The sequence below is a fragment of the Mytilus californianus genome, unplaced genomic scaffold, assembly GCF_021869535.1.
Source record: "Mytilus californianus isolate M0D057914Y unplaced genomic scaffold, xbMytCali1.0.p SCAF_8, whole genome shotgun sequence".
In the NCBI taxonomy this organism is placed as follows: domain Eukaryota; kingdom Metazoa; phylum Mollusca; class Bivalvia; order Mytilida; family Mytilidae; genus Mytilus; species Mytilus californianus.
The window spans coordinates 38,768,050-38,782,652 of NW_026262734.1; the positions used below are offsets into that span (position 1 = coordinate 38,768,050).

The 14,603-nt window shown below is 34.5% G+C and overlaps 1 protein-coding gene across 1 annotated transcript; it reads left to right on the forward strand.

Annotated features, from left to right (window-relative positions):
* The first annotated feature begins 5,458 nt into the window (after positions 1–5,458).
* Positions 5,459–13,520, forward strand: LOC127711756 (protein unc-93 homolog A-like). The gene is made up of 3 exons (XM_052217869.1): positions 5,459–6,550; positions 10,732–10,999; positions 13,188–13,520. The coding sequence occupies exons 1-3, from the start codon at positions 5,657–5,659 to the stop codon at positions 13,469–13,471; spliced, it is 1,446 nt and encodes a 481-aa protein (XP_052073829.1). The 5' UTR covers positions 5,459–5,656; the 3' UTR covers positions 13,472–13,520.
* The last annotated feature ends 1,083 nt before the right edge of the window (positions 13,521–14,603 follow it).

Below are 14,603 nucleotides of genomic sequence, written 5' to 3' on the forward strand. Positions count from 1 at the left end.
GTTTACCTACTGCATCGGTTAGTGTGGACAATACTAAAATTAGGTTTACATAATTATTCAAGTAAAAATTTTACGTGTATAATCAATATTATCTATGATCTTACAAACCATGTGACAACAGGTTGATAATAACAGCTGACACAAATGTGATTTTATATATTAGTTAATTTTAGCTGTATATACATCAACAAGTATAAACCTTAAGTTATTTTTATTCAATAGTGTACACACGGTGCTTCAATACTTCAAAATAACAAATACACCATCCGATACACACAAGTCTTGTTGTTTTCATGACATCCAGTTTATACAAAGGCGTCATTTGGGTTATTGAGGACACGGTCCATATACAGTTATTTATAGCAAAGTCACAATATCTCAATTCCTCACAATCTTTTTTGACTTTTCTGTTAAGTAATGTTTTTTATTTGTCTCCCCGAACTTTTGGTTGATGAGGGCCATTCCACGATTGCGTATGTAATGTTTTTTGTCTATTTTCGTTCGAAATATACAATTAAAGCCCTTGTTATTCTGTCCTGGGGAGGGGGGAAACTGGACATTGAAACATTAAAAAAAAGTAGCCTTGTTTTCGCTTATTCGCGTTTGCAGAAGGTTGACTGAAGTTTGACGTATCATCGATTTGTATATAGAAGAGTAACATATTGAATAAGTATATTTAAGGAATGACTGTAATATTTTTTCTGTCTATGAAGAAATAACATAAAAAATGTGGTGCACACTGAATAACCCGCGTAGCGGGTTATTTTAAAGTGTGCACCACATTTTTTATGTTATTTCGAATAGACAGAAAAAATATTACAGTCATTTCTTATAATTTAATTCTAAATTCCATTTTAAACCGGAGTAAACCATGAAAAAACGTTGATGACGTCACGGTCACATGACAAAATTATGTCTATGAGCTGATAAACAAAACAACGTCAGCCAATCAGAAGACGCGTTACATCCAAAATTAAATTATTAGTAAGTTAGTACAAAGTCATGTAAGCATGCAGTTCATCTGGTTGATCTACTTTTAACGAAATTACAGCGCGTGCCCGGACATGGATAGAAAATTTGAATGAACATTGTAATTGCGGGCTTTTTTTACAATGCTTGACGGACACGGAGTTATTACGTATGGTTGACTAACAGATCGAAAAAGAGAGGCGAAAAATAGCAAAGGACATTCAAATTCAGTCGAAAATAAACTGACAACGCCAGGGCAAAAAATGAAAAGGACCAAAAAGACAAACAACAGTATACAAAACACAACAGTATACAAAACGCAACATTTTCGAAGTTTCGTTCCGTTATGAAAGTTTGGGGTTTCATATCGTAAGACAAATAGTTATCAATATTATATTACGCTCATTTTTTTAGATATCATTTTCCATTGGAGTAGTTTTTGGACTTGCAAGGACCCCTGTCTATAAATATTTACATTGCTGGGATAGCCAGATTTTTTTTAAACATGCAAACCAAGTAAGACTATTATTTTTTTCAGTCAATCCAAAGAAAGACAATGTGTTTTCAACATTCGTAAAGACAAAGGAATATGATATCTATAAACTTTTATTTTTATGGTATTTTTGAATATAAAACATGATTTTGTCCATAGCCAAACAACGGCTATTTTCTGTAGCCCAGTTCCTCTGCAGTTATGTTCTTGCAATCCACTATACAGATAAAATGCAGGGACGGATCCAGGATTTTAGGTTAGGGGCGGAAACTTAAATTTTCGCCGAGCGGAGCGATGCGAAAATTTTTTGGAGGTAAAATTATCGAAATATTCTTTATTAAGCTGAGGACAACCCATGCTGTGCAAATTTAAGGGGGGCGCACGCCCGCCACGCCCCCGCCTGAATCCGCCCCTGAATTGTTCCACTCATTCGGACACTACAGTTGAAATGACCACCATTGCTGTAAGTAATGGCACACAGAGAATATCTGAAATATTACATTTAGTATACAATGTACTACATAGTGGATGTTAATATCTACAACATGACATATTAAGAAGAACACACAACAATATTGGTCAATGATTTGGATAAAATAAACAAAACAGTATAAAGTGTTACTCTATTACATTGATGTGTGTGTTTAATAGCTGGCAATATATCACTTTATGTGTTCTGTGAGTTTTAGAGTTTTAAAATCTCTACGTGTTGTATAAATTCTGGTATGCAAAATCAATGTCGAAAAAATATCAGAATATGTAGATATGTAAGAGGTACATGTACTTTGCACTTGTTTTCCACGTACATATTTGTGTAACAAACCATTCACTTAAAGACGCCTGAATGGATCTATGAAACTTCACACAAGACTATCAAATGGAGATGTGTACGAAGAAATTCTTTGTTACAAGGGGAGATAATTGGACTTTTTAAAACTTTCTCATTGGTATGGATAGGTATTACCTTTGCGAGCTTGCTCACAGTACCTCTAATTTCACTCTTTTGTGGCTTAGTTAGATTCTAATGGAGAAACCTTGGCAATAATTTGAAAAATAACTTTGCAACCAACTGAATGATGAGTTGTTTTTTTTTTAATCTCAATTGAAATAAACCAATATGTACTCAAAATGTTTTAATATTTTAATATATATAAAAATAAGAAGATGTGGTATGATTGCCAATGAGACAACTCTCCACAAGAGACCAAATGACACAGAAATTAACAACTATAGGTCACCGTACGGCCCTCAACAATGAGCAAAGCCCACACCGCATAGTCAGCTATAAAAGGCCCCGAAATGACAAATGTAAAACGATTAAAACGAGAAAACTAACGGCCTAATTTATGTACAAAATAATGAACGAAAAACAAATATGTTACACAGCAACAAACGACAACCACTTTACAGGCTCCTGACTTGGGACAGGCACATACAGAATGTAGCGGGGTTAAACTAGTTTGAAGGCGCCAACCCTCCCCCTAACCTCGGACAGTGGTGTAACAGTACAACATAAGAACAAACTATAAAAATCAGTTGAAAAAGGCTTAACTCATCAGATGGATACAAATATGTTCTATTATTTACCATACGTATTTATATGAATATGTAAATGTGTATCTCTACATGCAATACGAATTCTTTTACTATCAGTGGTAACATTTTGTGAAAAATATATCGTTATTTCAATACAAATTGTAATTATAAAATTTATCAACTGCTGATGAATTATTGTATCAATTGTTTAGACAAGCAACAATAAAAATAAAAAAAAAAAAACACAACAAAAAACAAACAGAAACTAAAAATTGGGCAACACGAACCCCAATCCTCAAACCCCGGTGGAGGCGAACCCATACACTCTGGAAGGGTATTAATTCCTGCTCAACTAGTGACACCAATCGATCGTCTTGCTCATTGCAATTACAATACGACGGTAAACCGCATAATGTTAATAGATGCATATGTTTTTTTTCCTCTTGGAACTAGCAATTTGCCCCACAGCTTAAACCCAAATCGAAATATTTTTTTCTCTAACATGCATTGAGGATCAAGATTTAAAAGATAATCAATGTTGTTTTTTTTATGGTTTTGTTTTAGACAGAAACCAATTTGTTTTTCACTTGCCAAAACAAATATCTTTTCAAAACTAGTATATTGAACATTTTATTTGAAAAAATAAAACAAACATTAAGTCACAAAAGATGAATTATCGGTGCCTAAGAGCAAACATTTGCTCTCCGACGGGCCTACTACGGACTCCTGAAAGAGTTGTTGCAATGATTCTCCCTACTACAAGAGCATCATATTTACATTGCGCGTCTGGCGTACACAATTTTAATCCTTGTATCTATGATGAGTTTATTTAATGTCACCCACTGGACGTGGCTGCGTATCTAGATAACCGACGCCCCTTCTTGACATTTCATGTTAATGTAGTATAGGAGAAGCTCAGATAACCATATTCCTGTACCCTAGTCAAACCTTGAGGTACGAGAACGGGATTTTAACTTCGTCGAGTGGATCATATTTGTGAATATTTGTAACACAGATATTCCATGAGAGTCTGGATGGGGTCCTTCATTTCTGTATTCTTTAACTTTTAAGGCCATTTTCTCTATTCTTTATACATTTTGCCCATTATTCTCTATTCTTTATATTTTAGCACCTCATTATTCTCTATTCTTTATTTTTTTGGTCCATTTTTCTCTATTCATTTTATTTTGTGCCCATTATTCTCTATTCTGTAAACCCCCATCCACACCCTCTTCCATGACAATCAACAAAATTCCTTGAAAATTTCAAAGACATAAATTTTAATAAATCATAAAGAATCATTGTTATAAGCATCAGCCCTCTATCAAGTATTAAAAGTGTGATAGGAAAATCAATATGTGGGATTTTATCAACGTGGAGATATATACACTATTAGGTCAGTGTCAGAAACGTATCACTTTTTTGTATGGGGCTTAGAAACTGGGAAAGGGCGAGGTTTACCGAACACTAAAAACAGTTTCAAGTCGAATACAAAAAAAGTTTAGATTTTTCTGACATTGACCTAATATTGTTTTTATACTGTAACATGAAATCGACATTACACGAAATATCCCTTTATTACTATATTTGTTAGATAAAGACAAGAAATTTTCTAGCTGTAGTATAGATATATTATTTGCCAAAAAATGTAGGTGTTGTTCGAATGTTGTTACATAAGATAGGATAATTGTTTTATATATTGATTCGACATAAATTGGCATTACAATAAAAATGAAATTTACTTGCAGTTTGCGCTTTTCACCTTCCACATTTATTATTTCAGTATTTCCTTTGGATGGATTTGAACAAGGGTAATTTACAAATGAAAAGAGCCAATCGAAATTGAGTTTCCGTTGAAGTAAATAGATGCCTTAATATTTTAATGCAAATCAAATCAAATCAAATCATGTATTTGTTTTAACTCCAAATATTTTTTACAAAGACAAACAATATTTAAATATATATATATGCAACATTAAATGCTAACAAACATTCAACAAAGACATTATCAAATATTCACACAGACAAATAAACGTATAACTATGTTAATGCATTTACGATTATCGTTTTACGAGAGCTCGAATTGCACACGCTGTATATTCAAACTCATCGACATATTGACCTCGCTACAAAAATATGAGACAATACAATCTTCTTGAATATTAAATAAGCCTGAAAAATAAAATCGGGGTAGTTTTGATATTCCGACACCGCAATGGTTCTTCAGATCTCGTGAGCTAGCAATTATCGTTCTGACTTTACATGAAATATATGCTGCTGGACAACGAATAGTCATTAATCTAAATTTGATATTCTGATAAAGTTTAAATGTTAGACAGTACATGTTACCTGACTAAACTATCACAACACTACCGTGTCTGTCATTCTGAACTATAACCTTGGTGTAAACTTTTTTTATGCTATTTATAAACACGTTTCACTTAAACGAATACTAAATGTGTACACAGATGATGGATAATCGATTTCACATTTATTTATATTCATTATGTCTTACGAATGTTAAACATGCCTTACATAGTTTAAAATATGCTGCGATAAGAAATACACCAGCCACATGTTTATACATGATGATCGACGTATACTTACTTGACTTACTTTAAAAGTGGACTACCTGACCATTGATTGTAAGTAGAGAAAATGACAAATTTCAGCATGAAAATATATTGTGCGTTACGTGGCGGCGATAAATCGGACAAGATAGAAAGCCCCTTACAATCAACTATAGTTCTATCCATCGCCTTTTTCTTCGTGTTTTCGGCCTTCATGTCGATCCAGGCGTTACAGAATAGCTTGAACATGGAAGCAGGACTAGGAGTGAAGTCACTAGCATGTTTATACAGTGCTAGCATAGTGTCGTCACTACTTGCACCGTTCTGTATTAAAGTTCTTGGTGGAAAAATTACAGTGGTTGCAGCGTTTTCTTGCCATTCTGTTTATGTAATGAGTAACTACTATCCACGGTTTTACACTTTGATTCCTACATCAGTACTTTTAGGATTAGCTACAGGTCCATTATGGACTGCGCAAAATTTGTTTATCACTGCTAGTGCTACCAGAATTGCAGTGAAAAGTAATAAAAACTTAAAAGATGTTCTGAATCGACATAACGGAATTTTTTTCTCTATTCAAGGAATGGCTTTCGCCATTGGAAGTGTCGTTTCTTCTTTAATTTTTCATACAGATACAACCTTAGCATCCGGAAACGTTACCAAATATTGTGGCACTTTAGAATGCGACAGCTACACTCAACCAATCACGTCTAATATATCTTTTATAAGTGTAACTAGACCATCGCCTCAGTTACTTCATCAACTTTTCAGTGTTTACCTAGCATTTGACATTATTGGTGTTGTCATAGCAGTATTATTATTACCTACATTACCAGTGAGTGAATGGATAAAAAAGAAAAGTGCTTTAAAATCTGTGTATTCCATGTGTTCATCATTATCGAACGTTAAATTGGTTTTATTTCTACCCTTAACTGTTATGGTTAATGTACAACGCTTTGTTTTATATGCGGATTTTACAAAAGTAAGTATTGCATGTATTACGAGATATGATCATTAAATTGTGCTAGTGCACACTTAAGTGCACGGGGAATAGAAATATATATATATATATACGTTTTAGGTGATATAATATCAACTGGTTTTAAATTCATTGAAGATAATTGATTGAAGAGGGATAGGATGACCCCCAACCCCCGTAAAGGGTATATGTTACACTAAATGCATCATATATCATAATATATATGTTTCCGGGATGTAAATGTAGTTTATAAACAGTTTTTCGGATAACTAAAGATTATAAATGTGTGGGTCCCTTTGGGGAATGAGTATATTTCATTCATTGTATCAACTTAGAAGGAATCAAAGTATATATTGTTTAGATTGGGGATGATCTGAATTGTTTTTTCGGATTACTTAAGATTATTGATCTGAAAGAGTAAGGGTTATCGCCTAGGGGAGGAGCTATGTTTCTTGTTACAGTTGTACTTTTATTTTTGGTGTAGAGTCAATCCGGGTAATTTCGTACAGGCGGGTAATTACCGCACATATTACATTTTGCTTGTTTTTCTGATAAAATTGAGAAATAAAGTGGGTTTTAATATTATTTTCTGATAATAAGATATGTATAACCTTGTATGTTCACGTGTTTACGATTTTCTATCATAGAATATGTACACATGTGCTGTTTGTTGGAAAGTTTTGTTCGCTGGCGTTTTGAGAAGATGATCTCGCCCAAAAAGTCAACACATTTGTGTAAATTTTAAGTTTTGTTAATTTAAAGTAAGAACTTTTTATTTTAATCGAAATTTAGAAAACTGATGGAAACTGAATGCCAGAAATAGTTTTGAATTGACAGATACTTTTCCGTGAAGTATAAGTGCAATAATTTCCAATAAAACGGACTGGAAGTGGGTGTACGGTATTCCCTACAGGATATTTTAAATACAAATTGAAGGAGTCTAATACCGTACACGTCATCTCTTAAATATGTTAATGTTCATTAAGTGATATAAATTTTGACTTAGCTTTGCTTATATCAATGATTTTTGTTAAATAATCAAATTAATTGCAAAATAAAATAAACAGAAAAAAATGCATAAAACAACATCAATTCGATATGAGAAGAAAGAGGTAAAAATATGTTAATTTTGATTCTATGAACCACCAGTCCGCTGCCTATTGATTTATAGAGATAGACGTTGACGTGTTTGTAAACCATTCCTCCTTAATTGCGAGGGTCCTCTGTGCCTCAGTGGTCTAAGTAGTCAGTCACCTCATATATCGCTAGCCAGTCAACACTAAGGTTGTGACTTCAAACCCCGCACATGCTTGGTAAGTGTGTTCGAATATTAGTTGACTAGGATTGTCAGTTTTCCTCCCGAAAAATAAAACATAAAAAGCTCTACCACAAAAAGTTGGCAAACAGCTATGAAAGATGTTAAATATAGACGTTATTAAGAAAATGTTCCACGAAAAGCTGCTGGAACAGTTGAAGATGATGCTTTAATTCAGGAAGACCAACCGACTTAGAATTAGTAAAAACTGCTGCAGCCTCTCAGCTTACAATGCGGGACTTGATTGTAAAGACCGGTTTGCTCAGAGTTAGAATTCTTTTCTGAATAGATTGACATGTCTTTCTTCAGACTGAACTAGGACGATAAAACCGGATGAAGGTATCTGTCTATATAATACAATCAGGGTCTATATTCATATCGCTTATCAAACTTAAGTCATGCATATTACATATACCGTCAAGTTCTCATCCTGATGTCCATGTATTATTTGCAACTAAACGTTACTGTGTGTGTGTGTGTGTGTAACGTTTCTGTCTGAAACACAAGTCCGTCATAATCATATCTAAATTCGTACTAATAATTTATTGAAGCTTTAATACAAACACAAATCTTAGGACACTTGCCTTTTGGTCCTTCTTTTGCAATTTTTGCATCTATACTCAATGTTGCCAATATATAATCAAAATAGCAGTTAAAATGTTGTATTCTGTGATCAAATATACTGCCAGAATCTACATCACGACATGAAGCTGTGATACTGTGAATTTAAGTAAACTGATTGAAAGACTTGAAGATGATCCTGGTAATAAATTTACAAGTCCAAGTTATTTCCAAATAGCAATCCTATTTTGAATTTAATCAATGTACGGAATTACACTTCAAGGTGTACGGAAATACATGACATCCGTACGATATTAGCCACAGTGACTTCTGTTCGATATGCTCATTCTCGGTATTTTACCTTGAATGGCAAGGAAAAAGTCAAACATTAATACTATCTACGAATGATCTAGTTACCGGTTTCCTTCTAAAATATTGTAGTATCAAACAGGGAACCAAATGAGATTCATTTCGGACCAAAAGTGTACGGAATTACCCGAACCAACTCTACAAGTGAGGCGGAAGATACCAAAGGAATATTCAAACTCACAAATCAAAGACAAACTGACAATGCCACAGACCTGCCAACTATCCCGATTTATGGGGGATATCCCCCATGAGAGGTGTTGACCTGAATTTTGAAATTCTTTATTATACAAACTGAACACCTCAAAACAGGCATTCAAATGAGTTAAAAGGGTATTTAAGCACATACATACTCATCCAAACAATATAGAAGTGGATTAAAAGCACTTATGACAATATAAGAGGAGCATTAGGTCCTCTTGCGCTTAAAATCCCCCATGGAGATTTTGAAAAGTTGGCAGGTATGATGCCATGGCAAAATCGAAAAACGACCAAAAGGCAAACACCAGTCTACAAATCACAACATAGAAAACTAAAGTCTTGAGTAACACGAACCCCATATTAAACCGGGGATATTCCCATGTGCTCCGGAAGGGTAAGAAGCATGGTCTTTTTTTTCTGTTATAGGCGTTTGTATCATGTCCACGAGAGCGTGTTACATCGTCCTTTCTGTTGCAGATATTCGTCTAATGTAAGTTTTTTGTACACACGTATGCTACATAGTCCCTTTGTTATATACTCATAGACTTTAAAAACGCAATACACATTTTGTTGATTTTTGTTTTATTATCAAATTATGATTACCTGATTACTCTTCATATTATTGCTATTCATGATCACCATACTTCTTTCTTATTACAAAAATTCAATACCTGACTTACCGTAGATAATTGGATATTTCGGATTATTGACGTGGAACGAATTTTATTGACGCAAGATTTTAAAAAAACATGCATGATTTTTATTTTCTTCTTCGGAAAACCATACTCACACTTAAATCAGTAAAACATTGTTTCGCTTCCATTTTTTCGGGACTGGGCAATGAAAGTTTGGATCAAGAATGTTGCAGGCAATGGCAAAAAAAAAGTCAACGTGCTGTTGTTAGTCAATTTCACGCCAGAAATTCCCCCTTTAGTCCCTACAACAACATTACAACAACGGTTCAGCCAGAAGGGATTTGTAAATGACCACACAAGCCCAGGTCAATCATCAGCTACAACACCACGTCAATACAATTAACGCCATTCGTGAGATAGATTTACGACTGCAACGTCAACTGCTAATCATATCGACGGATATCATGGCAGACATGTTCGCGCCAAAAATATGACATATACCCATATACTGAAATTCAGCCAAATTCATTGCAGAAAACCATTTTAAGGTTTACAGTTTGAACCGCATAATTGCCAAAACAGACTACAACGGGCGAGATATGCATAATAGGAAGGGACGAAGCTGAACTCAAAACAGAACTAGTCTACTTTTCTATCAATTATTTAGGCTTTGGTCACGTCATGCAGTTCTTGCCTTCGATGTCGGACACACCCATTAATAAGGGGAAAACCAGTGTTAAAGTGCATGATTTGAACATTAAACGTGACGTACTAGTAATTAATTCAATTTTTGAACCGCTAGTAATGAATGAAATTTATATTTATACATGTATTGTACAAGTATTGCATATTTGAAAATGAAAATTGAAAAAAAAATAAAATCTAGTGTTACGTTTTTAAAGTCCGTCAGTATACATATACAGAAGTAGTTTATGTATTCCCCTTTGTTACAGGAGTATGCCCCACATTCACTTTTGTTGCATAGTTGTTTTTAAAAATAAGGAGATGTGGTATGATTGCCAATGAGACAACTATTCACCAGATTGAAATGAATTGGATGTAAGTAATTAAAGGCCACCGTTTAATTGTATGTACATTTTTTATAGGCGTACATTACATGTCCATTCAGTATTGGATGGGTAGGATTAGTCATGGCGAGTTATGCATTAACAAATACAATTATGCTACAAATTTTACAAGGAATAGCAAAGTTGATCAAACGCCAAATTCTAGTAGCATTCGCAGCCATTGTTAATCTAGCGGAAATGACGTTTTGGTTATTTTGGAACCCAACAGCAGATCACCTTCCTTTAGTATTTGTTTCAGTCATTTTATGGGGAGTGACAGACGCAATATGGAAACTTGAAATATTTGGTAAGTTATACCATTGAAAGTTCGATTTACTTTTACGTAACGCCCTTTTGATATTGATAAAAAAAGATAGGGCAAAGTTGTTTTCATAAATGTACTGGCAATAAGCATTTGGAGGTAAATCATCACTCTGTCTCGAATTGATCAAAAGAATAAAAAATTACTAGTTGAAACATTTACCCGACAAATGTTTTACAAATCGACGAACATAATAAATTTCTCCTATCTTTAGTCGTTGCCCATAAGAATATTCAGTTTGTCAATATAAAAATAGAAAGATGTGTATCATTGCCAATGAGAAAACAATCCGCTAGAGACCAAATGACATAGATGTAAGCAACTATAATACCGTACAGCAAAATTCATACCATATAGTCAGCTATAAACGGTCCTGACATGATAAAATGCAAGACAATTCAAACGAGAAAACCAATAGCCGTATGTATGTACAACCCTCTTACAAAAAGACTGAAGACACAAAGTATACCGATCTTAGGGTACTCTCAATCATTAAAAAATAGTATAACAAAAATACCGAACTCCAAGAAAAATTCAAAAAGGGGGTGTCCATAAAAACTGACAAAATCAAATGTTATGCAGGGGCGGATCGAGGATTTTAGGTTAGGGAGGGGGGTGCGCAAATTTTTTTGAGGTAAAATTATCGAAATATTCTTTATTAAGCTGAGGACAACCCATGCTTTGCAAATTTTAGGGGGGGGGGGGGGGGCACGCCCGCCACGCCCGCCACACCCCGCCTGAATCCGCCCCTGTTATAAACCAACGGAGCGAGTGGAAAACCACTGTCATATTACTAACTTGTTACAGACATGTTATCGAAGAAAATGATGGATTAAACCTGGTTTTATAGCTATTTTAACATCCCACTTGTATGACAGTTATTTATAGTTCCATTGTATTGACAAAATTGGGCGAGTAACCCAAACAGACATGATAGGTTTGTGACAATAACTGGCATCCAGTATCCGAAACTATATGTAAGCTAGTGCAAAGCCACTAAAAACTAAACAATAAATAAAGTTTCCAAGACTAAGGCTAACAGTCACTACACATTCAATTGATTAAGTGTAAAGACGTCATATAACGGTCGGAGATAAATATCACTTTGTAAATTCCAAAATATAAGTATCGACAGGATGAAAGACCATAAGTGTTCAACTGTATAGGGATACATATTACGTTATGTTTCAATTTGATTTATTAATAACAAAACCAATGTAAGTACCGATATAACACAATATTCAAAGATCGTATTACAGTGTTCAAGCCTAATTTCATACGGCAGAGTATTCGTGCCATTTTCAAATGCCAAGTTATTTAATCTTTTATACGATTTTTCAATCGTTTGTACTATTAAAGAAATCGCTTGCATGGTTTCAAAAACCGTTTGTACAATTTGTAAAATCGTGTGTACGATTTACAAATCCGAATGTACGATTTACAAAACCGAATGTACTATTTGTTAATTTGTTGTACAATTTAAAACAAAAATCGTTTGTATGATTTTTTAATTTATGTATTTGTCCATTCTAAAAATGTTAGGATTTCTTAAAAAGTTTTATCAGATATATGTAATCGTTTGTACGTATACAATTTGAATCTTCGTTTGCACAATTTTATAATTTGTTTGTTCAATGTATAGCGGTAAGTACGATTTTGTAAGTCTTTTGCCAATTTTGTATTATTTTGTACAATTTAAAAGATCGTTTGCGTGGTACAAAAAAGAAAATCCTATACGATTTTTTCAATCGTTTGTAGGATTTTTCTTACAATTTGAAAACTGTATACGATTATTTAGATGGAGGGCCTTGAATCGGGCCCTACCGACCCCTATAGAGTCGTTGCTGATGTTCTTTACGTGCAACAAGCGTGGCACTCTCTCTATCCAAGACATAATATGTAACGTTCCCATTCTGACCACGTGATTTGAAACATCCCGTACAGCAAAACGGACGCCCCTCTTTGGAAAGGTTTTACTGGCGACTTGTAGAAGACCAAAGCGACCATATTTATATACCAAGTCAATGACATCCTTGGGGTTTTAAACACATATAATAATTAGTTTTTTTTCCAAATACTTATATCTCTTTTGATTTTTTTTTCTCGTGAATATCCGTTATTTTCTATCAATTAATTAAGATTTTTCAGAAAGTTAATGGTTTATTATTGGCAGGCATTATACCAGTATTGTTTTCTACGAAGAAGGAACCAGCTTTCGCCAATGTTCATTTTTGGGGAGCTTTCAGTAGTGCGATCTATTTTGGAACAGCAAGCTATCTTTGTGTCTTTACAAAACTCGTCATTTGTATTGCTTTAATGATTATATCGATGCTGCTATATATAGTATTACAAATAAAACTGGCCAGGGAACAGTCACCAGATAGACCTACAGAACAAGAAATCAACATCGAGGAGAAGGAAAAACTTAAAAACCAGGAAACGTCTGCGGACGGATAACGGCTGTTCAACGAATCAATCTAACATATAATAAACTGTTTTAAATATCTGTTTGCAATTTTGAAAAATGATTAAATCGCCCAAGTCATGATCATGGCAAGATGTGAAGAACAAACAAATATGACAAAACTAAATTCTGTAAGGGACGAAATACCGGTATTGAGACAACCACTGACATGGAAGTGGAACACGAAAATGCATGTGGCGGGGTTTAGTATGAATTAAATGATATATGGGGTTTATCGTCAGTAAGATAGCAACCCAACAAAACAAAACCCACAACAGACATCTAGTCTAAAAGTCTTAAACAATAGACTGTCTGACTAAGCTCCAAAACCCAACCCATCTAGACCAGCTGCATGTGAATTAATCCAATAAAGACAACGATAAATCTGCCCTTCACGATTCTTAACATGGCAAAACACTAAGACAACGATTAATCTGTCCTTCACGATTCTTAACATGGCAAAACGCTAAGACTCAAGTCTGCCCTTCACGATTCTTAACATTGCAAAACGCTAAGACTCAAATCTGCCCTTCACGATGCTTAAGATGGCAAAACACAAAGACAACGATTAATCTGTCCTTTACAATTCTTAACATGGCAAAACACTAAGACTCAAGTCTGCCCTTCACAATTCTTAACATGGCGAAACACTAAGACAACGATTAATCTGTCCTTCACGATTCTTAACATGGCAAAACGCTAAGACTCAAGTCTGCCCTTCACGATTCTTAACATGGCAAAACACTAAGACAACGATTAATCTGTCCTTCACGGTTCTTAACATGGCAAAACGCTAAGACTCAAGTCTGCCCTTCACGGTTCTTAACATGACAAAACGCTAAGACTCAAATCTGCCCTTCACGATTCTTAACATGGCTAAACACTAAGACAATAATTAATCTGTCCTTCGCGATTCTTAACATGGCAAAACACTAAGACAACGATTAATCTGTCCTTCACGATTCTTAACATGGCAAAACGCTAAGACTCAAGTCTGCCCTTAACGATTCTTAACATGGCAAAACGCTAAGACTCAAAGTCTTCCCTTCGCGATTCTTAACATGGCAAAACGCTAAGACTCAAATCTGCCCTTCACGGTTCTTAACATGGCATAAACACTAAGAC

Coding starts and splice junctions, on each gene's coding strand:
- LOC127711756 (XM_052217869.1), top strand. CDS start 5,657: ATGACAAATTTCAGCATGAAAATATATTGTGCGTTACGTGGCGGCGAT. Junction 6,551..10,731: donor TATATGCGGATTTTACAAAA/GTAAGTATTGCA, acceptor CATTTTTTATAG/GCGTACATTACATGTCCATT. Junction 11,000..13,187: donor ATGGAAACTTGAAATATTTG/GTAAGTTATACC, acceptor TATTATTGGCAG/GCATTATACCAGTATTGTTT.